The sequence below is a fragment of the Anopheles ziemanni genome, chromosome 3 (assembly GCF_943734765.1).
Source record: "Anopheles ziemanni chromosome 3, idAnoZiCoDA_A2_x.2, whole genome shotgun sequence".
Lineage (NCBI taxonomy): Eukaryota > Metazoa > Arthropoda > Insecta > Diptera > Culicidae > Anopheles > Anopheles ziemanni.
The window spans coordinates 19,869,735-19,895,761 of NC_080706.1; the positions used below are offsets into that span (position 1 = coordinate 19,869,735).

At 46.4% G+C, this 26,027-nt stretch overlaps 3 protein-coding genes across 3 annotated transcripts; 2 read left to right on the top strand and 1 right to left on the bottom strand.

The window, feature by feature from the left end:
• Window positions 1-66: 66 nt before the first annotated feature.
• Window positions 67-3,593, bottom strand: LOC131289928 (serine/arginine repetitive matrix protein 1). Its single transcript, XM_058319278.1, has 5 exons — window positions 2,944-3,593; window positions 2,113-2,201; window positions 1,743-1,944; window positions 1,077-1,669; window positions 67-976 (listed from the first exon to the last, which is right to left on the bottom strand). Exons 1-5 carry the CDS (start codon window positions 3,547-3,549, stop codon window positions 703-705), a joined length of 1,764 nt encoding a protein of 587 aa, XP_058175261.1. The 5' UTR covers window positions 3,550-3,593; the 3' UTR covers window positions 67-702.
• A 2,119-nt stretch (window positions 3,594-5,712) lies between these two features.
• On the top strand, window positions 5,713-15,211 carry LOC131284307 (SR-related and CTD-associated factor 4). Its single transcript, XM_058313162.1, has 9 exons — window positions 5,713-5,936; window positions 6,254-6,544; window positions 6,671-6,928; window positions 7,030-7,474; window positions 7,586-7,644; window positions 9,383-9,716; window positions 11,885-12,536; window positions 12,610-13,433; window positions 13,738-15,211. Exons 1-9 carry the CDS (start codon window positions 5,907-5,909, stop codon window positions 15,204-15,206), a joined length of 4,362 nt encoding a protein of 1,453 aa, XP_058169145.1. The 5' UTR covers window positions 5,713-5,906; the 3' UTR covers window positions 15,207-15,211.
• A 4,153-nt stretch (window positions 15,212-19,364) lies between these two features.
• Window positions 19,365-22,237, top strand: LOC131284308 (poly(A) polymerase type 3; the record flags this gene model as incomplete). Its single annotated transcript, XM_058313163.1, has 8 exons — window positions 19,365-19,509; window positions 19,587-19,888; window positions 19,967-20,222; window positions 20,298-20,494; window positions 20,584-20,798; window positions 20,876-21,197; window positions 21,274-21,582; window positions 21,773-22,237. Coding segments are annotated over exons 1-8 (2,211 nt in total), but the record flags the coding sequence as incomplete, so codon positions are not given.
• Between the last annotated feature and the right edge of the window lie 3,790 nt (window positions 22,238-26,027).

Genomic DNA, 26,027 nt, shown 5'->3' on the forward strand with positions numbered 1-26,027 from the left:
ATCTGGTAAACATCAATAATGATCTTACGGTAGACCAGTGGGAACCACATACCTTACATTTTCATATGTTTATAGGGAAGTTTCCTCATATTTTATTCTCATACTTATAGTCTTACATCTAGTTCATTGTTGAACTGGAACAGAGGTCACGAAACTATTGCTCTTTTGCGAAATTTTGTATTTCACCTCGAGGCTACTATTTTTTACACCATCGACAGTAATCATGAGAAAGCATACCGATTCGCAATGTTTGTTAAATCGATTCCACCTTGATAACGAAACGTTAATTCGTTTTTCTTATTAGTTTAGTCAAATATGAAAATTTACCTAAAATGAATTGTGCTCATTCGCTGACACTCTACTACTTCTCAAACCGTTCTCCCTGTATTGCAACATAAACAAAAATACGTTTGCCTGATGAAAGAAGTCAAACATGGATTAAATAGAAAATAATGAAAAAAATGCATCGACGATGCAACACTCAAATCAACATTAACATCTATGCTGCACGATTGGGCGGTCATTCGGACATTAGGTAGACATCATTGTTATTTTGTCACTTCTTCTGTGTGCACACGGTACAAATGTGAGTTACGTGATGAACCCACGGGTACAGTGCACTCACAAAACTGGACGAAATGATTGGCGAAGCGCCAACATTACGCCCTGGAGATTAAATCAAAAGAATCCGAAACCCTCTCCCTAATTAAGTCGCTGGGAAATGGGAAGCTTCTTCCGACGGCGGTTCATCTGAGAGCGCTCCCACAGCTCGTAGTAGCGTTCCTGTTTTAGCCATTCCTGGTACTTGTACCACCATTCCTCCCACTTGATGTAGTCCTGTAGGTCAAGGTCACGCAGATATCCACGACCTTTGTAGTATTCGTATCGCACACGCACGTCATCCCAGGAGGACAGTCCGCTAGGTCCAGTCGTCATAAGCTCCTCTGGGAAGTGTCCGGCCGGCGCCGGCGAATAACTAGACATGTAACCAAAAGAAAAAAACGATCGATTAAAAGAGGTTTGTTTTAACACATTTCTTGTATGTAGAGGTAATGAGAAAAAAAACAGAACCGTACGTGTATCGAGTTGGTGGGGCTTCGAGATCCTCCTCGATCATCACCTTCAGATCGCCACCGGACGAATTCTTCGTGATACGCATATTCTCCATGTTCGATCGGTCGACGCTCCACTGTGCCATCTTGCCGAAACGCTCGGAAAGTGTCATGCGCGTGGTGGCCGTAAACCGTGGCAACGAGCTTTCGCTGCTGCTTGATTCCTCCGAACCACTGGAGGGCGAACGGGGCCGGGCCCGTTGCTTTGGTTCACCTTCAATTTTGACCCGTGCGCGTAACTTCTCGGTTCCCTTGTCCTTGTGGTGCTTTTTGTGTCCAGCCGGGTTAGATGAGCTGGTGCCGGCGGTCTGTGATGAACTGCCCGCTTCATACCCGTTGGCCGGGACTTCTGGCGGTGGTGGCTGCTTCGATGACCGAACCTTTACGGGACGTGAATCTTCCGGCGGCGGACCGGCATTCACAATTTTGCTGGTGTGCTTAGAGCTTCGCTTTGGAGGCGAAATGGCACGATCCGAGTCCGGTGTCTGTGGGCGACGTGCTCGCTGTTCAGGAATCGTTGGCTGTGGAATCGAGCGGGATGGACGATCACGTGGATCCTGACGGAATAATAAAATAAAATTCCGATTGCAAGAGCTTTGGAAAGCACAACACCACGCACACAGAACATACCTTCTCGAGACCTCGATGACCCTTCGACAATGGTTCCACCGGTGGTGGTGGATGCTTTCGGCGCGGATCTACCGGCGGGGGACTCATCGGGCGCAGCCGACTTTCATGATTGCCCGCGAGGCCTTCGCGCCGGAGGCCTTTCGAACCGTTGTTGTGCGGCGGAGAACGAGCACGCGGACGCGGATGCGAGAACGACCGAGATCTATGTTGGTAGGTTGTGGTTATGATGCATTCGTTAGATCGGAGTTCGATAAATTCGGGTGTCGTAACCCGCACGCGCTACTGACGACCGTTTGAATGACCCAACCGTTCGGACATGGTTGGTTCAATTATACGCCGGAAAGACACACACACACACATGCACACTTACCTAGAACGACGACGGCGTCGGTGATCGTCGACGGAGCAGGCGGAGCAAGAATCGTCCGAACAACTGCTCATCGATGCCGAACGACTCATCTACGTAAAGTGTTCGTATATGAAACGGGAGAAGGAATACTGTATCAGTCTACATCCTGATTCCTATGTACGATCGAATCGAACATCAACATGAATGATGGTTTTTATATTCTGATTTAATTCCAAAGAAATTGCCGAAAGTATACAAGAGAAAAAATCCTCTTTAAAAGATTAATCTAGCAGTAACATGGCAGCATATTGTAACAAACCAAGGCAAGGAAGATTGGCTTAAGCGTTATACGACGTTACGCCGGAACACTAAATATTACATTGTTATGATGATTGCTGATTCATTTACTGCCGTAAAAGGAATTCATACTTGGAGCCTTCACCTCCAACGGTACTAATGTCCAACATACTAAGGGGTATTTTATACATTTACAAACATATCCACTATGAGATGGATCAGTTTCGTTGTTTGTAGCTTAAATACGATTGAAGTAATTCCAAAGACAATCGAATTACTTTGAATGTGATTTATAGTTATTTATAGATTGTATAGAACAAATGCATTGATTAGATAAAAGCAAAGAACAGCTATAGTACTATCATGCTGAAATGGATAAATTGTATACATAGTGTGAAAAAAGGAGAAAAATTAAAATCAAACGATAACTTCGAAAACAAAAACAGATTTCGTTAGCATCGTTTGGTTTTAATCTAATATAAGTTTGTGCATGTATATAGGAAATAACAAACGCAAATGTAAGCCCCATCCAACCCCACAGAACTAAGCACTCACCCTAGGAGGAGGTGAAGGGGGTCTCTTGGAGCGAGGCACAGGTGGAAGCCGACCACCACCACCGCCGCCCTTTGATAGCGGTGGTCCCAAATGGTGGGGTGACATACGACGAGGCGGTCTGCGTGGTGAGTCCGGACCCATACCGAGCGGCGGTGACCGACGGCGCATATCGCCGGGTGAAGCTGGCCGGCGCATCATCCGCATTGGTGATTTGCGCCCCATACGTGACGGCGGTGATGGTGATCGTGGACGGCGCTTAGGCTCCATTGGCGGTGGCTTACGACCCATCATTGCGGGCGACGGTGACCGACGGCGCATCGGGCCCGGCGAAGGTGGCGAAATGTGCCGTTTACGCATGGGCGGCAGTGGGGACGGCGAGCGGCGATGCGATGGACGCGGTGATCGTGGCGAACGGCTACGTCTACCGTTTCCATAGCGACCACCCAAACCGCCACGTCCGCCGTGATCCGAATCGGAGCTGCTAGGGTCATCTTCAATGTACATTTTTTTGTAACCGGTGTGGCGCCAACGGTTAGGATCCTTTTCTTCGGCCTCGAGCAGTTTTTTGTCCCAGGTTTCGTTGGGAAATGCACGAGCTTTCTTCATTACATTGTCAATTTCCTTCCTCTTGCCCGCCGGATTGCTTGGATCTGTGAGTGATGGGAAAAAGAATGCATTAAAACATGATCTTAACCAAGCATGTATCGTTTGTCTACTGAACTTACCGGTAATCTTCGCACGACTTGGATTTCGATCCATGCGCAGTTTGCTACTTGGTGGACTCCCGCGGCCGCCGCCACCCCCGCGCGGAGGGGGGCTTAAATCGCGACGACGAAGGGACATCAATTAACGGACAACCCGGTAACGCACCAACAACTGACGATCAAACACGCACAAAAACGATTTTAATGCACCCGTGAAACTCTTCTCTCCCGTTTCGTCCGTGTTGTTGATGATGGCACAAAGTAATCACGACCTCTTTCGCCAGTGACGTATTTTCTCAGCGTCTTCCTTTCCGTTGGAATTGTTTATTTTATTTCGTCGAGGGGAAAAGAAATGTGCTGGCTTCCTAAACGACCACAGAAGCACACGGATGGTGCAATCCATTTTTGTGTAATGGAATACGTTCAGAAGTTTAGAAGAATATTAGTTTCAGGCGAGTCGATAGAATGAGACAACGAAAAAAGCAATTAAAATTAGTGCGACGTCTCGGATGTTGGTGGTGTTTGGAAAATAAATGTTTCTGCTTAGGTATCGTGGAAAACATATCTTCAGCAAATTTGGTGCTAGGGGGGGATGAAAACAGCCAGTGTTTCACCGCATTGTTGATGTTGTGGCGGCATGGGGAAAGCTCCTCTATGTACGAATACGGGTCGCGAATACCGATATTTCGAAACCGACATTTTAAGCAGACGCTCTATTTCGCGAGAGTACCCGATAAACAACGCGATGTCCAGCCGTTTCGAGTAACCGAGTATGATTCGCGCGACATAACAATTAGATTTAAGAATCTACAGAAGACGACCGGAAAGTTTAGCGTCGCGAAAGTGGAGCGTTTGGGGACCGACAAAACCGATTGAAATATAAATCGTACCGACGCCAATATCCGACAGCCGAAACGATGACCGATGACCGATGACCGACGACCGACCGATAGAGGAGCTCGTCAAACCCATCCGTTGCCCCGATGTCGATGAATGGGGGGGACTGTTGTCCCGCATAGCGAACTGATCCGCCTAACATCCCAAAGCATCAGCAAGGCACAAAATGTATTCGTGGGTTTCCCTAGGCTCCATGACGTTGAAGATGTACACCGACGCTTGTTTATCGCTAGCTAGCCGCCATCATTACCAGCGCTTCCATTCGCTTTGTAGCGTTTTCGTAAACGACGGAATACATAGTTTTTGCCGGATTTTTCATACTTCACTCGCCTTTGCACCGAAATAAATAGGCTCATACCGAACACGATTGTATTGGGAGCGCACTGAACTGGTTTTGTACCGACGCTTGTTATTCTATCGCTGTGTAAGCAATATCGATCGAATGTTTTCCTTCAATTTTTTGTGTGTTTTTCCAGTACAAGACTCACAAACGCACCACAGCTACGCGTAGCAGTCAAACAGAAGTGTAGCGTTTATTTCATTACCTATTTTTCTCGCGACGATAATGCACGTTCAATCCAATCACGCAATGCTTTTAGTTTCAATGTTTTCCACTCCAACGTAAGTGCGTTTGGTAAACGAACGGAACCGTATTTCACCGGAAAATCGGACGACAAAGTTTGCGTATCACGGATGTCTAGCACAATATTGAAGCCTTTGAGCGTTCGCCATCTTTCTTTGCAAAGCGTTGACGGTTCGCCTTGTTTACCATGCTAGATGCGATACTTCATCGACTTATCTGTCACAAGTTATCGTTTGTTTATCAAAATTAAATTTTCATTTGGTTTCATACGGCACTTATGTGCATTTAATTTAAATTGAAAAATTTTAAATAGTACATACACTATTCTAAAAATATAAGGTTATAAAATAAAATGAATTGATCGACTGACCACTTTCGTTGAGCCAACCCTGTTCGTCGATTTTCGATTAGCATCGACTATTCCTCGACGCACAGACATCAGGTAGCCATTTTGAGAAATTCCGTGTTCGCTTGCCCGTGCAAATCTGTCCCATGCCGAATTGGTCCTGCTTTTCTTCGCGAATCGTAAACTAGTTAGTTATAGTTGTTGCAACAAACGTTGCCCGCGAACGAAACGAAGGGAATTTGTTTCAAGTGTACCGGCTGTGGGGGAAAGGGAACTGTTTAAAACGTGGATAAAGTTTTGGGCCTTGCGACGACTGGTTTCTTTATGGCAGCTGTCGCGTCGTGGTAAATAGTGGTCCAGTCTCAACATTTTCCTCCCGAGTGCCAAGTGCTGAAAATCATTCACCGTGGCGTCGTCTATAGAAGCAACCAGCATGGAGACGGTCCGGGTTTTCAACCAGGAGGTGAGAATTCGTTTCGTTCCTGGGGGGGAGGGGGTGGCCCCGTTCCCGGAGGCCCAGTGTCGTGGTGACGTCAAAATGAAAGAAAAGTGATAAGAGGGTAGTTATGGTGCGCCAAGGAAGGGGCAGGGAAAAAGATTTGAATGAAAGGCTAAAGTGTTTAGAAGTTAAAAATCACCAATTGATAATTACCGACGGTTGTGTAGTGTGTTCCGTGTCGAATGTGACAAATTTGGCCTCCTTGGGCGACATAAGTGATCGATTGGTCATACAGAAAGCTGATCTCGTTGGTTTTTTTATTTTGTTCGTTGTTCTTCCAGCTATCCGGTCTCTATGAATCCAAACCACCAATCTCGAAGGCTAAGATGGCCTCGATCACGCGAAGTGCAATGAAGGCGATCAAGTTCTACAAGCATGTGGTGCAGAGTGTGGAAAAGTTCATCCAAAAGTGCAAATGCGAGTACAAGATCCCGGGCCTGTACGTGATCGACTCGATTGTGCGACAATCGCGTCATCAATTCGGCCCGGAAAAGGATGTCTTTGCACCGCGCTTTGCGCGAAACATGGAGTCCACGTTTGCGCACCTGTTTCGCTGCCCGCCGGAAGATAAGGTAGGTGTTCGGTCGTCTGTTGAAGCATGCTGCTTTAAGCATCGTCCACAATCGTTGGCGGCCATCGTTTCGTAGTTTTCTGGACAATCGGTGCGAAATCATAACCGCTTTGTTTTTCCCGCGCAGAGCAAAATCATTCGGGTGTTGAATCTATGGCAGAAGAACATGGTTTTCCTGCCGGAGGTAATTCAACCGCTGTTCGATCTAGCCAATCCAGATCATCCGATCCATCAGCAGTACAACGCCCAGTTGGCTCTACAGGAGGCGGCCGGAGCGAATGGCATGAATGCGGGAGTCATGGGTCATGATTCACCTGCCGGTACATCGATGGGTGGCGGTATGGACGATCATAGCGTCGGGGGCCCACTGCAGATGGGCGAAACGGTAATGGACATACCATCTACTTGGTCAGCCAGCTGGAATCAGACGATTTGATGCAATATCTTTTGTTTCCTTTTACTATCTCCACTGCCCCAATCAAACAGAAACAACTCGACCCGAACACTATCCGTCAGCTGCAGCAGTTCCAGCAGATCTTGATGCGCCAAACTTCCGGCGATCAGGCGGCCGCTAACGCTGCCGCCAAGGATCAGGTGAAGTTCAACAAAAAACTGTTGGACTTCGACTACGGCAGCGAAGAGGAAGAGGATAAAAATTCGCCCTCCGTGCCACTGTCGGGTGGCGCTGGTCTGCCGGATCTCTCGCAAGTCCCCGGAGGCAACATCGCGCAGATTCTGTCCGATCCAAACGTGCTGAAGCAGCTGCAGAACTTGCAGAAGCTCAAGCAGCAGGAGGAAAAGCAGAGCAAGCTGACCGAAATGCGCCTGCAGGAAGAAAAGTTTGAGAAGCACCTTGCCAGTGTGCTGATGAAACTACCATTCGCAAACGAATGCGATCTGAGTCGTCAGCCTCCGATTGATTTGAATGCCGGTAAGTATCCAGTTGTGCCCAATAAGCTAAATGCATCGATATACTGCACAATTCTAATGATGTGTTTTTATGTGTCAAAAAAATCTCCTTACCCTTTTCCACTCTATCTAGGTCACTCATCAGCGAAGGATGTTGATACTGATAACGACGTGGCGATAACCGGAGTTGAGGTGAATATTAAAACCCTATCTGTTACTTTGTGCCACCATGTTTCCCTCGGTCGTTCGATCCTTTCATAACAAAGCGCAATGCAGCGGTATCAAAGAAGGGCAACCCATTTGATGGGACTACGTTGATGTAAACGAAACGGAATGTCGAACGGTGTTTGTGTAATGAATTTTGTAGCAATCGTTCATTTATTAGAACGAGCAGCCCGACATTTTCGGGCCCATGGCAACAAAGTTGTTTGTTTACTTAGAATTCTGTAATACGCTGTGTGAAGTAAGTTCAGCCTATCTTTTTTTTAAATCGATCGACGTAAGATTTTTATTGGCAACGATACATTTTTGTTCTTAAATAAGAATTACATTCTAATTTAGGAATTAAAATGTATCGTCATAAATCAATAAACTTAGTTGGTTTTCATTTTGTTCGACTGTTCAACAACTTTATTTATGTCATTAACTCAGCAAGTTTGAAACAAATTTTAACGCATTATTTATACTGATTAACGTTATTGAAAACGACAAACTTGGGCATTAAGTGTCCTGAAAGGTTCATTTCAGAAAATATGTTAGAAATTTATAAAAATGAATTGCTAGTTCAATCCAATTCACTAAATTAGATGAAGTCTGTATAAATTCATTAAATTAGATTAAGTCTGTTAAGATGAATCGCTTTGCAGACATTTATACAACAAAATATAGTGACTCGATACAATTTTGTAACATACAATGACGAGTGTTAAAAGCGGTAAAAAATGCAATCGTTGAAGAAGCTTGCAATTTATTTGCTGATTCCATTGAGAATCATTGCTATAAAGCTGAATTGGGGCCGAATGCTCTGTATGCGTAGGTGAACATTTCTATGCGATCGTTTGTAAACTCAACGAACCAGACGATCACCATTTAGCAGATAGTTTTGTTAGGAATATGCTATTCTTTAAATCGATCATAAATGCGTTAAATATTGTAAAATTAAATGCAACCAGCGCCAAACAGCGAAGGAGAGAAAACGAATACCACAGCATCCAAAGGTAGGATTTAAAATGATACGCGTGTGTGTGGTCGGCTTCTTCGTGTAGTACCCCCCCAAACGGGCACTCCTGCATCCCTTCTGCCGGGTCTCCGAGGCACCTCTCCGATCCTTCCGGAGTTTGGTACCGTTTCCCGGCGGGGACAAGCAGAAGTGTGGCGACGTTGGACGGACGGTAAGTTCCTTCCTATTCGAGTTGAATAGGATTGAAATATTGTACCCTTTGTTCTCTATCTCTTCTACAAATATACGATTGCGCTCGTTCGTCATTACGCAAACATTACGCGCCATTTCGGGAGTAACGTTTAGTACCCGGTGGGAAAAGCCAATGCCAAGCCAAGTAAAGAAGTTCCAAGTCCAAAAAATGAAGCACGCTGCCGCTAGTATTGTAGGAAGGCAAAACGAAACGAGCGGAAATAGCTAAACTGAACGCATTCAGTACGCAGGTTCACATCGAACAGAGATCATCAAGATCGTTACGGAAAGGCACCGGAGATATGCACGTTTAAACAAATGTCTTTTCTTTTTCTCTCTTTTTCTCTTTTTGTGTGCTTGTTCGTGTGTATGTGTGTGCGTGTGTGTGTTTGGGTGAATGGTCATGTCTGCCGTGATCGTGGATCACAATCGACATCCGGCGATCATGATGCGGATCCACGACGCTACACAACGTCATCACCCTTTCTCTTTTTCTATATTCTCCCGGAACAATCACAGATACTGGAACCTTTGCCGGCCGGAAGCAGTCGTGGAGGCGCCCTAGGAGGAAGTGGGAGTGGTAACAACGATCGCTACAAATCATCGTCATCCTCGTCGAGGCGCAAGAGTAGATCGCGATCGCCCCGTGATCGGCGCGGTGGCGGCAGTGGCACCGGTCGGAGTGGCCGCGGCCGTTCGCACTCTCGATCGCGTTCGACGTCGCCCAGATCGTCCAGGCGACGGTCGTCCCGTGACCGAGGTACTTCGAACAAGGATCGCGAGCGAGAGAAGGAACACGAACGGGAGCGGAAGCGCAAGGGACTCCCAGATATGAAAAAGGAGCACCTCAGTGGTAAGACAGCCGGTAGACGCGTGAGGAGCAGCGCAGGCAGCAGCAAGAATCATGAAACGCCCCAGCACTCCCAAGAAGCATCCTTCCTAACCCAGAACGACTTTCCCCTACGTGTGGTTCCTTCCCATCTTCCACCGACCCGTGAACAACGGAATCCGAAACAGTGCAAAATGTGTATGTGTGAATGTGTGTGTATGTGAATGTAAGAGTTTCTGTACGGTGACTGTGGTTCCTGTGCCTATTCCGTAACAATCCTGTGGATCTTATTATCTCTCTTTCTCTCTTTCCTCAGTTCAATTAAGCTTCCTACTGGGCGGATTTTTAAACGGCAAGGTGTACTTGACTTCGGACTTGGCTTGGCTTTTCCTTTACTGGCAGACAACTTTGTTTCTATTTCCAAGGAATCTTTCGGATCCTTTAAACGGGGGAATAGAAAAAAAGTAACCGTTTCGGATTATCAATGGAATGTACTACTTCCATTACTATCTTACATTTGGCATTATTTTCGAATGAAGATGGCGAAGGGCTTAAATTGGCATGACTATTTGAAAAACGGCGTTCGTCAGATCATGTTTAACATCTGAACGTATGACGAATCGTAAGGTCGTACTTCTAGAACTTTTGTAACATGTTAAGCACTACGCTCATGTTGCCCTGCTTTTCGTTCTATTTTACATACTTGCCTTTCCCGATTACAGCGGCTCTGTCGGTGCCGAGCGGCCTAATGACGGCATGCGGAAAAGAACGACGTAGCGTTAACGTGTTACACATGCATATGTATATTTCATCTGTTGATTGCATTATTACTTAATTATCTACAATATTTCCCACGTTTCTGACTTAATGTCTATAAAAATCGAAATCTAAAACGGAGAGGAATAAGCTTTTACCGAAAATACTTATACACACTTGAAAGAGACGCGAAAGGTCAAATTCAAAGTACCTTCTGGAACTATGAAAAGATACTTAAATTTAACGTAGAAATTGAAATTCTACCAAAAATGGCAGATCTTAGGAGAATTGCTTTTCTATGGATGCCAAGACCATTGCTACAGTAGATTCCCGTTTATCCGCGGACAGTTTATCAGGAATAACTCAAACGTGTACAGTCTCAATTTTATACTGGTTTACTTTACTGTCGCATACTCGCTTAGTTGCTTCGTTCTGATTTCGGTGAAGAACGTTTTATCAAAATAGGCCGGTTGCGCTATTACTCCTAAGCTTCCAATAGGCAATAGGAGAACATAGAAGGAGAGGACCGGTCAACTATTAAACCATTTAATGAACAAGAATGTGTTGGTCACAACTCCCTGTACTCAGATTCTCCAAGCTCGTATCCTTTCCGACTGTGCCTTAATTTTTCATGAACGGTGGTTTTTAATGGACTCCTTTATCGTATAACGATTCAAACTATTTTACTTATCGTTTAAACACTGTACGGATTTCCTGCTTTTACGTGGCGCCCTTTACTGTGGATAATCGGGCATCTACTTTATTTATCTATTTATCTATATTTGGGTGACCAACTCCTTGTTGGTCATGCCTACCCGGTAAGGGCTTACGAGACTTTTACACTATGTGTACGTGGATAGTCAGTCCTCTCGTACGGGGGAGGGTTCCGGTCTCGGTTGGGATTCAAACCCACCCCGTCGAGGTGGTGACCCCCCAAGTTAGCATAAGTTGTTTCCTCCATTGAATCTGATTTTAGAACCGTGAAATTAACATAGGATGCATTGGATACGCTAATGAATATTTTCTAGTACTTAATTGTTTTTAAATAGTTTAGTTCAGCTAAAAATATGCTGGTACATTTTATCCCACATTGTCGAACTTTCCCCTTTTATCGGAATCATACGTGATGAAAATTAGTTTACAATGAAAGCCCTCATTGCCAAAACGTTCTGTTTTCGTATAAAATAATATCTTTTTACATCGCTAAATGATCTAGAGTTCAACAAAAAAGAGATTGCTGCAGGTTTCCACATGTCTGTAAATATTGGAGATTTATTTTGTCTCAAAATGTTGCAAGTTTCTTTCAACGAAAACATGCATCCTCGTTCGAATACCGTCCTTTCTTTGCTGTTGGCTGCTCGTTGCGCTCGACTAAAACTAAATACTGGAATTCATTCAAACTGAAACCAATTTTCTGCACTCTTTTTTCTCTATAGTATGCAGCACAACACTGTGGGTTGGGCATCTGTCGAAGTTGGTACAGCAGGAGGAACTGTCCGACACGTTTGGCAAGTACGGTGACATCGTGAGCATCGACATGATTCCACCGCGCGGATGTGCGTTTATCGTGATGAACCGCAGACAGGACGCGTACAAGTGCATGCAGAGTCTCAAGAACCACAAGATGCACGGTCGGGCTATCACCATTTCGTGGGCCGCCGGCAAGGGTGTCAAGAGCAAGGAGTGGAAAGACTACTGGGATCTGGATCTCGGTGTCAGCTACATTCCCTGGACGAAGCTGAGCCCCAGCACGGACCTGGAATCGCTGGAGGACGGCGGTATGTTCGATGAGGACACGATGCCCCAGTGGATGAAGGATAAGTCGAGCGGAACCGGAGCTGCCGCAGTGGGGCTCGCCCCCGCAGCAGCGGCCGCGGCTGCCATGGGCCTAGGTCTAGGGGGCCCGGGAATGGGCCTAAAGAAGATGGATGGCACCGACCTGTCGGCGGCAGCAGCTGCAGCGGCCGCGGCCGCTGGAATGCTCAATCCGTCCCTGTTTCCGCTGGCTGCGGTCGACACCAGCCAACCGCCACCGACGGCCATGCTCGGCATGGGCATGCCACCTTTCCCGATGGGTGCTGTTACGAGGTAAGTAGAAGTAGTTATCGAGCAATGACAGAAATCAATAACATTCACTACGGTGGCGTTTTTTTATTTCCAGATTGCCAATACAAATGGGTATTCCGATGGGCCCGAATATGGTTCCAGGGCTTGGGATTAATGTGCCTCCACCAGGCATCATGCTACCGGGCAATCACCCTCCCCTGCCACTAGGAGGCTTCGGTGTGCTGCCCCCACCACCGCCCTCGTCCGGTTCGGGTCTTTTGGGTAACGGGGCTGCCTCGGCGAACCTGCATAATTCCGGTTCCAACATGAGCAAGTCCTCCGCCGATGACATGGACATCGAGATGGAGGATGAAAATCCTCCAAATGCCGCTCCCATGGTTGGTGGTGGCGGGCAATCCGGTGTTGCCGCTGGTGGTGGTGGAAACAGTGCTTTCTTCAACCAACCACCGCCACCCCTGCTGCCCCCGAACGCTAGCATTCCTCCGGGACCACCGGGTACATTCTTTGGCGCCGGTGCGCAAACCGTCGATGGCAGTGGAAACATGCCGGACAATGGCGATGGAGCAGGTAGTGACGATGCGGTGGACGGCGGTCGTTCCAGGGACTTCCAAAGAGCCAACGACGATGGACGTCAAGATCATCGTGGCCGAGGTGGTGATCGAAGTCGTGATCGCGATCAGCGTGGCGGAGGGTTCGGCGGTGATCGTGGAGACGGTGGTGGTGGTAGGCGGGATCGTGGTGAGCGCGGAAGCCGCTGGGGTGGTGGAGGCAACGATAGGGCCGGTGGAAATAATTTCCGCGGCGGAGGAAGCAATCAGGACGATCGGCCACTTTCGGAACGGCTGCGTGAACTTGCCGGCGTGCTCGGATTCAACAATCAGCAACAACAGCGTCGTGGCGGAAACGACGGCAGTGATGGTAAGTTAACAATGTAGAAAAAACGAAAGAACAGCATATTTAAAATTTATATTGCATACAGTTTAGAATCGAATCGTTTCAATTATAATATTATTAGAACGAAATTAGAACATTTGTAGAAGTGCCGTTAAAAAGCATTCGGGCAAAATTTTAACGCAATTTATTACAGTGTTAATCGAGTAGGCATGGGCAAAGACGGTCATCATGCCAACGAAAAAAAAACGAAATCCAATTATTACGCATCTATCATGACTACTCTAAATGCTCGCATGTGTTTAACTTTTGATTTTTTTTCGTTTTGCAGATTTTGGAAATCGTGAAGCAGATTTTACCCGTCGTGGTGGTAACTTTTCGCAAAACAATCGATTCAATAATAATGTTGGAGGAGGTGGGAATGGTGACGGTCGCGGTGGTGGTGACCAGGGTGGCCGTAACCAGGGAGGTGGTCGTAATGGACCATTTGGTAATCAGCAGCAGCCCGGGCGCGGTAACGTTGGTGGTGGCCCTGGAGGCGGAATGTTCGGCAATCGTTCGGGCGGTAGAAATCAACAGCAGCAGCGTGGTGGTGGTGGTCAGTTCTTCAACGAGGATCGTCAACAGCAGCCTGGAGGCTTCTTCGATCGTGGTGACGATGGTAACAGCAATAATGGCTACGACTCTGGTGGCAATAATAGCAACAGTGGCAATCGCCGTGGTAACTGGAACAACAACGACCGTGGCAGCGGCGGGCGCGGCAATCGAGACGACGGTGGACGGGCACGCGGCGGTAGGCAGCAAAATAATTGGCGCAGTGGTGACGACAGTGCCGGAAGCGGTGGCGATGGACAACGCTACAATAATGGCGCTCGGGGCGGCAATAAGCGTGGTCCGGTTGGTAATCGCCCAGGAGGCGGTGTTGCCCGATGGGATGATGATGACGAAAATTGGGATGATGGTGGTAATAGGCCGACGACTGGACGACAGGCCCCGTTCTCGGCAAACAACAGACGCCAACGACAAAACTCTGGCCAAGAGGAGCAGCAGGGTGACGGAGGATCGGATGGACGCCAGCGTCGAGAAGGACAATCGGAACCGGAAGACAGCGCCATGTTGGGCGGTGAAGAATCGTCTCGCAATGCTGCTACCTCCGACAACGACGCCAACATCGATGGTGGTCAGATGATGGAAAGTAGGCGCGGTGGTGGAGGTGGAGGCAGTGATGGCGAAAACGTTGGGGGACGACGATTCCCGAGGGACCATCATCATCATCGTGGCCACCGGAACGACGACGATCCGGACGACGAACGGCCTCAACCCATCCTCTACTCGCCCGAGCCGGAGGACGAAGCAGAACAAACGAACAATCCGCCTGCCAATGACAGCAACGCTGACGCGATGGAAAGTGGCATGGCGCAAGAAGAGCCGTTCCTCGGAGTGTCGCGCAACGATCGATACGAAAGCCATCGACGGGAAGAGGAAGATCACACGCAGAGTCAACCTTCAGCGCATGCATCTGGTTCATCTTCAATGGCGGAAATGCAGCATGAACAGAACGATTTCAGCCAACGGGAAGAGCAGGAAGAAAGAGAGCAGCAGCAGCAATATGAACAACAGGACCACCAGGACCCCCACAACGATTCCGTTCCACCCTCTTCCATGGGCGGTGATGCTGACTCTGGCCCTTCCTTCGAACAAAACGCTGTTGAACATACCGCGACCACCGTGGAGGACAACGGCGGAAACGACGACACAGCACCACCCCCGGAATCAGATACAATGCTCAGCGAACAATAGGTTGAGAATCCCCGCCAAACACATCACCGTGTTGGTGTGTGTTATTATGCTGAAAGACATCCATTTCGGTGAAGGATTTTATCTATCCTTCCACCCAAGCTTGTACTCACGGAAGCGATTCAGGCGAACCTGCATAGATGGCTCATAGATAAACAAACAACAAATTTAAAACATAAGCATACAATTGGATGAAGGCAACGTATAGTTCACGGTTCGGATAGAACTAGCAGTGGTTTTTTTGTTTTGTTTTCGAGTGTACGAGGAAATTCTCACCAATGTACCCTCTTCGATACTTTGATGAGAATCTATTGTGAAGTGAAGAAGCGTTTGTATGATTCTAAGGAATAATTCTTATGCCCCAGTTGAGGCAGAGCGTGAACCACAAGTGACGAGTCTACCATAATCAGAAGCAGCAATAGTTAATAGGAACAATAATAGTTGATTGATAATGATGATGATATTGATTTGACTTGACGTATGGAAGTGATCTTAGTTTATTTCTAAAACTCTTACAGTCACCAATTATAGTAGCAAATAGGCTTGGTTTTATTTTTCTATGTTTCTCTTTTCATTTCTACACTCCGGCCCGGTAGTAGATTGTATTGTTTTGATATATTTTTTTTTATTACTTTACGCTGACGTCCGGTTGGCTTCAGGTCGGTTTTATGTAGCTTAATTTCATTAGTATCCTTTAAACTATTCATCATGCACTGTATAGACCTCCTGTTGTATGGCGGGTGGGGAAAGATTGGCAAAGAATAATGTCAAGCAATAGAGATAAGTAAGCAAAACGAGGTTGCAGAACGGTTCCATAACGAGGAAAGAACAAATCTGTCGTCCCAAATAGGAGATGGACACAGTTTGCCCTACCTGGACGGAAGGTACTGGTAGCGGTAGGATTGTAAGAAAACCATTTGCCCTAGATTATTTATGTAGGTAAAGGAAAGATACAGATTAGACGTGCCCCCAAGCGATAGGAAAATATTGCACATTCAAGACTTATTTTAAGGGAGAGAAACGAGCGTGGCTAAATTAAGGAGGAGTATCTGCGTAGCTGAGGAAAATATCGTAAGAACCCTCGCCGAAATCGGATAGCTCGTCGTCTCGTTAAGGCGTCACCTAACGGAACCGGATGTTTCATATGACAGGGGAAATCCTTTTGATGTCAAAAACCGTACTAGCTGTAGAGTTGCGATTGCCGAACCGATGAACATACTGTACTCATACTAGTGTGTAATAATAAAGCAATGCATAATCTTTCGTCCTTTAAATGAAATGGATGTGTTTTCTAATGGGGGAGATTGTTTGTTTCTGAATTCTTCTAGACTTACTTACGCAGGCTAAACCTTATTTCGCCAAATAGGGTAGCTATTGATGCAATTACACAAAGATCCGGTTTTTACAGCTAGCGGATGCGTGAGTTTCGGTGACGATTTTTGAATTTCTGTGCGTTTGTTCGGGCATGCTAAAGTTTTGTTCAGCCATCGGTAGATCTGCACATTTATTTCACGAATGTTTACTTCGACTGTTACTTGCACAACTTTTGGTTTGTTTTCTTAACCATAATTTCATGAAATAACGATGGTAATAAGGACATTCTCGGAAAAGTGTTAGCACAACACTTAACTGATTATTAGTCCGCGTTCCTCGGCCAATTTAGCGGAAGAATTTCAAATTAAATTAAATTAAATTTGCCAGTAATTCAAATCAATTAAATTACTCTGTTTTAAATGTAATATATTGGTGCTGAAGTACAGATAAATTCAATGCCCCACATACAATTTATGGACTTCCCAGATGAACGAAGGTATTTTTGCAGGTTTTACCTCCAAAAGTAGCACGTCGAACATTCTACTGTTCCACGCGTTGATACTATAGTATAAACGCATTCAGACCGGGGCATCGAGCTGTCAAACGCCACTTGGATTCTTCAGTTCAGTTCAGTCAGCCATCTTGCATCGATATCGGTTGGTTTGTTCAGGTCGGACGTGACTATGCGCTGGTGAAGTAATTGTGGAAAAGTTTTCGCGTATCGTTCGTACCCTCGCCCCGTGAAGCCGTGGTTTAGCTCGTGCAACGCACGCAGGAGCCATTTCCGGTAAAAATCCGCTGACCATCAGGCGTTGCCCGAGCATTTGCTACCCTACCTGGTCCGGTTTGGCAGAAGGCAGCATCGCGGTTGTAGTGCTTGCATTGTCCTGGTTCGCTGTATCATTGTCCCAACCGAGCAACGCAGAAAGAGTGGCCAAGAGTACATAAAAAAACGACACGGTCGGCTTCGAATGGTTTGACAGCAGTGTGGAAGAAGTGAAAATACCGTAAACCACAAACGTACACCTCCGTCGTGGTAGCGAGCGAATCCAGCAAGCTGTACCTGGGAGCTCGTTATTTCCGCGTGTAAAATGATTGCCCGAGGACGAATCCGCAGTCGTGGACTGTAATCCTTGACGCGCGAGCGTTGCCCTTAGTCCATCGCGTGGATGTGATGTGTTTTGGTGTAACTCGGGTCCGCTTGAACCTATGCCTAGTAGCGAAAACGACTTCCGTAATCTAGGAGTGCGTTCCTGTGAAAGTGTGCCGCGGGGTGTGTGAAATGTGAAAAGAATGGTGCTACGCTGTAACTGCAGGGAATCGAGAGTTTGCAAAGTGCGGGTTCCGTTTTCACAGCCTTTCTCTGTCCCGCAATCGCTGCTGCTTCGTTTGTAGTTTACTTTCTCTTCTTTTCCTACCCATTTGCATTCACGTCGTCTTCACTTGGCTTGTTTTCATTGGCGTTCCTCGTTCCCAGTGCCTTGTTTTTTTCATCCCCCGTGCAACCGTGTGATCGAGTCGCGCGGTTTATTTCGCTTGGTTTTCCACGTTCGGTTTGGAAAAGATTATTAACCGTCGCGCACACACACACATACTCAGTTACGCTGATTTTTCTTTTACCTTCACCTGATGAAAACCCGCCCCTGTCATTGAAGCAGAGGATTTTTTTTTGTTTCTTCGTGAAAAACGCTGACTTTTCATTCTCTACGTCCCTCGTATCGTACGTGGCGTGTATGTAAACGAAACGGGTAAGTAAACGTTCGGAGGTGTATTTCACGGTCTCATAGCAAAAAAAAAAAACAGACATCCATCAGGTGCGTGTTCTCTGGGACGTGATAAATAATTCCGTTAGTTCTATCGAGGACCCAAGCGTTCAACGATTTACTTGGTCTAGTGTCGAGATCGTAGTTTGTGATAAGATTACCTAAATGGCCCTCATTTTACATCCGGCTTGATTTGTTTCCGATTCGAATAGTTTTAAGTCTTCACTTTTTCAACTAAAGGGTGCCAATAATGTTTCCGTTAGAAGTGCCAGAGTAGTCCATGGGAAAGCACAGTTACCATGGCACACAGATGTCGTCACTCCGTGACTTTTCTTTGGTCCAGTGTTTCTTCGCACAGAAGTTTGTTTTGCGTACTTACTAACTTGACTTTGTTTCTATTTTCCAGTTAAGCAAATGCCAAGCCAGCGCGCACTGCGTCTTGTAACCAGCGATTGACCTTTGGAAAACAAGCTTGCCGCAAAACTTTTCATCAGCGACATTGAGCAGAAAAATCTACAAAACCTGCTAAACCAATTCAAAGGAAAACAAAGCAATCTTGTCGGCTCCGTTGTTCACATACACCAGACGAGACACGACGAATGAGAGAAGACAGCAAAGCGAAAGCATCTCGACCTCCGCCGTACAGTTTACTGCTTTTCGTTGGTGGCAAACACATGTCCACGTGAAGTGCAGACCTCGATCAGGTGGGCAATGAAAGCGACAGTGGAAGGACTTTGTGTCGTGGCCTCATTCCCAGCGTAGGAAGTTTATTTTACCGTCTGGGGGTAGTGCGACAATTCGAAAGAGTTTTTCTTTTTAGTTCGTTTGGCAACATTATTTTTCTACAAGCGGGGATAACGGGTAAGATGTGGCAAGGAACTCTTTTAGAAGCCTGCTCTGATACGCGCAACATTCCCGGTCACAAAAACTCATTCGGTCATTATTCGGTACATTTCCTTTGCAGATTCCGTCAACGATATTTAAACGTACATTTTAGACGCACTGGAACATCAAAATCGATGGTTTTAGTTTGTAGCTTGGACTGAGCTCATTAAGGAAACGTCTGCACTCGCTCGTCGGCAGTATGTGGAATTCAGAGCGTTCGCAAAGCAACGGGGGCGGAGGGTCCGGTTCGTCCACTCGGACGCTCGGCATGACTTCGGCGATTAGTACTGCCGAACCGAAGCCGGAAGATTTTCAAAAAACGAAGGAACTTGAAAAATGTTTGGGTACGTTCGAGGAAGAGCATTACATGTTGTAAAATTCGTACTAAGCTCAATATTATTTTCCCCCGTTTTTTATGTAGAACCCTACAATGTGTTTGAAGCCGAATCGGAGCTGAATCATCGAATGGAAATTCTTGCCAAGCTGAACACGCTCGTCAAGCAGTGGGTGCGCGATGTTTCGATCGCAAAAAATATGCCCGAGGCGATGGCAGAGAAGCTGGGTGGAAAAATCTACACATTCGGTTCGTACCGACTCGGAGTGCATCACAAGGGGGCCGATATTGACGCCCTCTGCGTGGCTCCACGCAACATCGAGCGGGCCGACTATTTCGGATCGTTTTTCGAACTTTTAAAACAACAGCCCGAAGTAACGGAATGTCGAGTAAGTTGGCGAGAAGGGTCGAAGTGCTGTGTTGATTTTATCCTCCACACTTCTCTCTTATTTCTTTTTGCGTTATAGGCCGTCGAGGAAGCATTTGTACCTGTTATAAAGATGAACTTTGATGGTATCGAGATCGATTTACTGTTCGCTCGGTTGGCGCTGAAAGAAATACCGGACAATTTCGATCTGCGCGACGATATGCTGTTGAAAAATCTCGACCAAAAATCCGTCCGCAGCCTGAACGGGTGCAGGGTGACGGATGAAATTTTGCGGCTCGTACCTAACATTGAAAACTTTCGGCTGGCGCTGCGAACGATAAAACTGTGGGCGAAAAGTAAGTAGTATATCGATGGGGGAGGGTTGGTATGGTGTAGCGTTTGATATGAACATTTTCCTCCTTTTTTTTAAGGACATGGCATTTACTCCAACTCGCTCGGATACTTCGGTGGTGTATCGTGGGCGATGCTCGTGGCTAGAACATGTCAACTCTACCCGAATGCGGTAGCTGCCACGCTGGTGCACAAGTTTTTCCTTGTGTTTTCGCGCTGGAAGTGGCCTCAACCCGTTTTGCTCAAGCAACCGGACAACGTGAGCCTCGGTTTTCAGGTATAAAATTTGCTAGCAGATCCAGCTTTGCTATATGTGTCCATTGGAATGTGGTAATGGTATAAATAATTATTACGGATTTCCTGCAGGTTTGGGATCCACGAGTAAACGTACAAGACCGGTTCCACTTGATGCCAATCATTACGCCGGCCTATCCACAGCAAAACTCTACGTTCAATGTTTCCAGCTCAACGCGCAAGGTGATGCTGATGGAGTTTAACCGCGGCATGCAGATCACGGACGACATCATGATGGGGAAGCAATTGTGGGATAAATTATTCGAGGCGCCCAGTTTCTTTTATCGGTATGTAGCTTTCAAAAGTATTCAAACTAATAAGATACCATTCACTTAACGCTATTGTTTGACGTGTTTGCGCACAGGTATCGCCACTTCATAGTCCTGCTGGTGAGCTCGAGCAATGCCGACGATCACCTGGAGTGGTGCGGACTGGTAGAGTCGAAGATACGCTACCTGATACTGAACCTGGAACGCAACCAGCACATCAATCTGGCGCACGTCAACCCCAAGTGTTACGAGCAGCACGAACAGAACTCTGGCACCACGCTGAACGGTGCCGATGGTAAACCGACCCCGTTCTGTTCGCTCTGGTTCATCGGGTTGGAGTTTGAGCGTTCCGAAAACCTGAACGTCGACTTAACGGACAGCATACAGAGCTTCACCGATTCCGTACACAAGCATGCGGTAAGTTTACATGCAACGGTTTGAATGTTAATGAAAGCTATTTCATTAAAAAACGTTTTTCCACTCCGTTCTGCAGGTGCATATTAAACTGCTAAAAGATGGCATGAAGATAGAGGCTCGCCATGTTCGACGGAAGCAACTGGCGCAGTACCTCGATCCCAATTTGCTGAAACGAGAACGGAAGATCTCCGACAGCTACACCGTCAGCGCTGGTGCCGGTGGTAGCAACAACGGTTCGGCCTCCCCGGCAGACGCATCGTCGCGAAAGCGTAAATCCACCGATCCATCTTCCGCTACGCCAGCTACGGCCAGCAGCCCGACAGCCGGCGGTGCTGCCGTGCCCGGCAGCAATGGCAGCGCTAGCAAAAAGCGTCGTAACGATTCCGTGAGTGCAGCTTAACCACAACCCCTCAATGACACAGTATACCTAGAAACCTAGCCTAGTTCGTTAAAAAAAAAACTGGGATGCATTTTATGTTATGCGTTGCCTCACGATTTGATTTGCGATCATCTTTACTCTTGTACCCTTTCTTTTTCCATTTAACACTCTTTTTGGGCGTTACACGGCGTTCTAGTTCGACGGAGCATCGAACAGCAGCTTCTGCAGCAATTCACCGGCGGTTGCTTCGAATGCGGAAGATCGTAAAAGCCCTCCCCAGCCGACGGCGACGGAAAATGCAGCAGGGAATGGAAGTGGCAATCAAACGGATTCTCCATCGACCGCCGATCCAGTCGCGTCATGCTTATTGAATGGCGATGACGATGAGCGTTTGAATGGGTCAGACGAACCAATGGCTTCGGCTGTTGCTTCGGAAGATCAAACCGATGGAAAGTCTAACGACCAAGACTCGTACGATGCTTCGAAGGAGGACACCTCGGAAGCGGTGCTTACCACTGCCGCCAATGGTACCGCTCATAATAGCAGCAGCAGCAGCACCACCGCCACCACCAATGGGACAAACAGTAGTAATAGTATCAATAGTAGTAGTAGTAGTAATGGTGGCAACACTTCGACACCTGCCACGCCCGCAGCGGCGGCGGCGGCGGCGGCGGCAGCTACCGAAGTTGCCTGCTCTTGACTGACTCGTTGTCGCACTCCTTCGATGACGTACCATCGTGATGGAGGAACGGTCGCTACACCTGCACCTATAATGCCACCCGCAGTTGGCCAGAAGCAGCGGTCTTCCCTCTCCGGTGATGTTAGTAGTAAGATTATGTTAGAGCAAAGTGATGCTGTTTCCCCAGCCTTGGTTGGTGGCTCTGCCACCGCTGCTGCTGCTGCTGCTGCTACTGTTGAGAACGGTGCATCAACTTTACACGGTGATAAGCTATAAGAGCCCGAACCACTACCCAGACCAGTTAAGCATATGTAGGAAAGACGATCGGATCTATTGAACCGAAGAAATAAGTAAGTAACGGGGGACGGGATGGTTAAAAGCAAGGAAAAAACACTTCATTTTGTAATCCGTCATATGTTCCCCTCCCCTTCTAGTGTAACACATGACTCATCTACTAAACACATTGTACATAGCGTGGAAATTCAAACGGAGACGCAGTCGACAGACGTGGAAAGACAAGTAGAATCGGTTCCAAAGATGTCTGTCGGAAATTAAAACATAACATGGGTAAGGTAAGCTTCTGCCTGCGGATGATGCCCGGCGACGGTCGACCGAAACGATGCCGCTCTGGTTAAGTTTCCCCCCGGCTGTAACCGGGGAGAACAGATAGTGAGAACAGATTAGATTTATTTTTCTTCTTTTGAACACCTAAACGCATAACGATAGAACACTTTTCGGCTTTGCATTAAAGCCGATCGGAAGCAGAAGCAGAGTATGCAAAAATCAAGTGTGTACAGCAGCGGTGCGAGGCACAGGACTTTTTGCTGGCGTACGTGGCCAACACACAAAAGGACGACGAATATTTAATCCGGCGTGTGTTCCGATAATGAAGTGTAATGTGTGCGGATGGATAGTGAAAAACGGTTGGGGACTGCAAGAGGGAATTTTCTAAGCAACTAAGGATTTAGCGGGAGGGTGCAACCAGAGGACGAGCAGAAGGGAGAGATTGCGCGAGATGTACATAATTATTGATCAGTAAAATATATGACCGTTGCGAAGAGCGAAAGGACAGAAGAAATTGTTCAGAAACACCGTGTACAGTACAGCAGCAACATTTATTCGAAGTGAAACCGAAGACAGCAACATAGCAAAGGCTATTGAGCAAAAGGTAGCGAAGATTGCAAAGAGGAGCGCAGTCGATGTTTAAGGATTGCTCGGTAACGATCAGCCTTTCATCATTCTTTGATGGATTATCGACGTAGCTAAATGCTGCCATTATTCACCGCACGGTTACTGTACGCGATTCTTTTACGTCCTTTAATTGCTACATCTATAGCTCAATTGAGAAAAGAGCTGATGGAATTACTATTTCGACAACTAAACTTTAGCGTAACAAATGAACACGTATATTGATGGTGTTTTTAATCCTATTTTTCTTGCAAAAATGAGCTACGTAGAAGTTTAATTTTCCATTATTTTCCGTTGGGCGTCTCTTTTATCAATTAGCACGCTACACAGATATATTGGGTGGTTTCCACCCCCTTTCAATTCGTAGGATCCATTCGAACATCGAGGATTGGAATTAGTTTTCCTTTTTTTGCTGCGCAGTATGTCAATACTGCTTAGCTGAATGCACAGGGCTTTCACTATCGGATGAAAACGAATATTAGTGGATTCAACAAGCAAAAAAACACAAAAAAAAACAAAAAGTAGAAGATGTTAGTTCGAGGTAAAAAGAAATCCCTCCTATATATGAAAAAGTGCAACCAGGACCGCCACGTAAAAAGTGGCCGTCACAAAAAAAAATGATCCTGAATATGTGTAAACTGAACTCAATCCGCAAAACCATCAATCCCATATATGAGCATAGGCGATAGGTGCGGGACAACCTGTTGATGAAATGGAATACAAACTATTGCATCCGTACAATAGTATACACTTATCATAATTTACTTAATAACGTCCCCCAATATGTTTGAAGCGCGTTTACGGCGCAAATGCTGTGTTTGAGGAATAAAAATTTGCGATTATTATCAATAACAAAACAAAAAAATTGTCGAGACGGCGTTGCCAGAATGGGTGGAACTAATTTTTCTTAAATTGTGCGCATCCACCGGGAGTAAGATATTTGTTTCCCATTGCTCTCGGTGGTAACGAGAAAGGAGGGACCTGGCTGAACGGAAAGTAAACGATATAAATCCACGCCAGAGCGCCAATTTATGAACATTTACGGCAAAAAAGTCAACGATCGCAACGGACCGAAGAAAGCGATCGATCCGGCAGAATTCGGAGGGTAGAAAATCTCATATCTCACCAACCAGATGGTGGGCAAGAAGCAGTATGCAGTAATGCGTTTTTATGTTTGCACCGACAAAAATGCATTGTGTGCATTAATTAAACTGTGGATGAAAACAAATCATAAGGAGTGTTTGATCGATGTGGGCTGCAAATTAATGATGCATGATACACACAGCGCGTTTATGGTAGAAGAGTAAAGCCTAGCAAGAAAGAAGGGCATATTACAGATAAAGAGGGATACTAAGAGAAAAATGCACATTCATCTATCGTTTGTAACATTCTATGTAACGCATACCGATTTGAGATTTTTTCAATAAAGGTACATTTAACCCCCGTTTCATACCGGAAGCACTCATCGTTTTAGCATTAGCTTTTATATCGCTTTGGGTAGATACTTACTTGAGAAAATAAATTGTGTTCGTAACCTACTTAATAAGTTAAAAATATTCCTAACCAAACCCTTTCCAAAGTCCCTTTGAATGCGCACTTCGAGTAGTAAACATTTGGGTCGATCATTTTTTTCTCGCTATTGACTGGTGGGCATTTGCGTTTTGTAGTACCCGAAAAAATACGTCAGCATCCCGTACGGACGTAATTGTGTGCAAAAATAAAACTAGTTTAAAATAAGTTCCTCCATCGAATATACCCTCCTCGTTCGTTATTACGTGAGCGGACTGCTGTACGGTGTGTAAGTGATCGTCCGTAGCGTTTCCCGAGACCGGGAAATGAGATTTCCCCCGAAGCGCATTTACTCATCGCGGATTTGGAGGCTCGTCCGCGAATCTGTACCAACACAAGCACAAAACCGGGGGGACATGACTAACAAAGCGACATGCACAGGGCATGCTGTATCGTTGCATTTTTTGTTTTTTACCCTACCGACGGCCATGAGACAGACGCATCTTGAGACACCATTCACTTTGTGGCGTTTGTGTTGGTCCATTTTATTTTCTTTGCACGAAGTAAAAGTGCACAAACGAAGCTGCGCGCGCTGATCTCTGACGTACGATTACGATGGACGTAGTACGGGGCGGGCGGCTATTTTTTGCAATCAAACATTCCGGTTGTTTATCACGTTAATGTAAGGTGTATCCTAACTCAAGGTCGGCCTGCAATGGGTAGTGATAAAATAAAGGAAAATCACTATCAGCAGCTAGGTTACTTATCGCGAGCACAAACAATAGGCCGCCAACCGGGACAGTTGATTATGCTTCAATCTGCACAGGCTTCAAAGGGTTCCCGCAAGAAAAAAAGCTGTTTTATTGGTCATACATAAAAATAAGTGTCTAGGTCTAGGACAATGTAAATTTAGATTCGATTTTGGTAAACAAATCGCTTGCTCGAAGCAAACCGATGGATGCGTTCAGCGCCCCAGGCGGTCGAGAAAAACAAGTTTTTCCGCATAGGCTTTCCGATACCGACCACCCAAGCCACCCCTTCACCCCAGTGTAGTTCTCTATTTATTTTGACGCCC

Excerpts from the sequence above, each read along its gene's own strand:
- LOC131289928 (XM_058319278.1), bottom strand. The coding sequence starts at position 3,549 with ATGAAGAAAGCTCGTGCATTTCCCAACGAAACCTGGGACAAAAAACTG. Across the intron at positions 1,945-2,112 it reads CGACGCCGTCGTCGTTCTAG|ATCTCGGTCGTTCTCGCATC; the intron begins GTAAGTGTGCAT and ends CTACCAACATAG. Across the intron at positions 977-1,076 it reads GCCCCACCAACTCGATACAC|TTATTCGCCGGCGCCGGCCG; the intron begins GTACGGTTCTGT and ends TTACATGTCTAG.
- LOC131284307 (XM_058313162.1), top strand. The coding sequence starts at position 5,907 with ATGGAGACGGTCCGGGTTTTCAACCAGGAG. Across the intron at positions 5,937-6,253 it reads TCCGGGTTTTCAACCAGGAG|CTATCCGGTCTCTATGAATC; the intron begins GTGAGAATTCGT and ends TTGTTCTTCCAG. Across the intron at positions 12,537-12,609 it reads CCGATGGGTGCTGTTACGAG|ATTGCCAATACAAATGGGTA; the intron begins GTAAGTAGAAGT and ends TTTTATTTCCAG.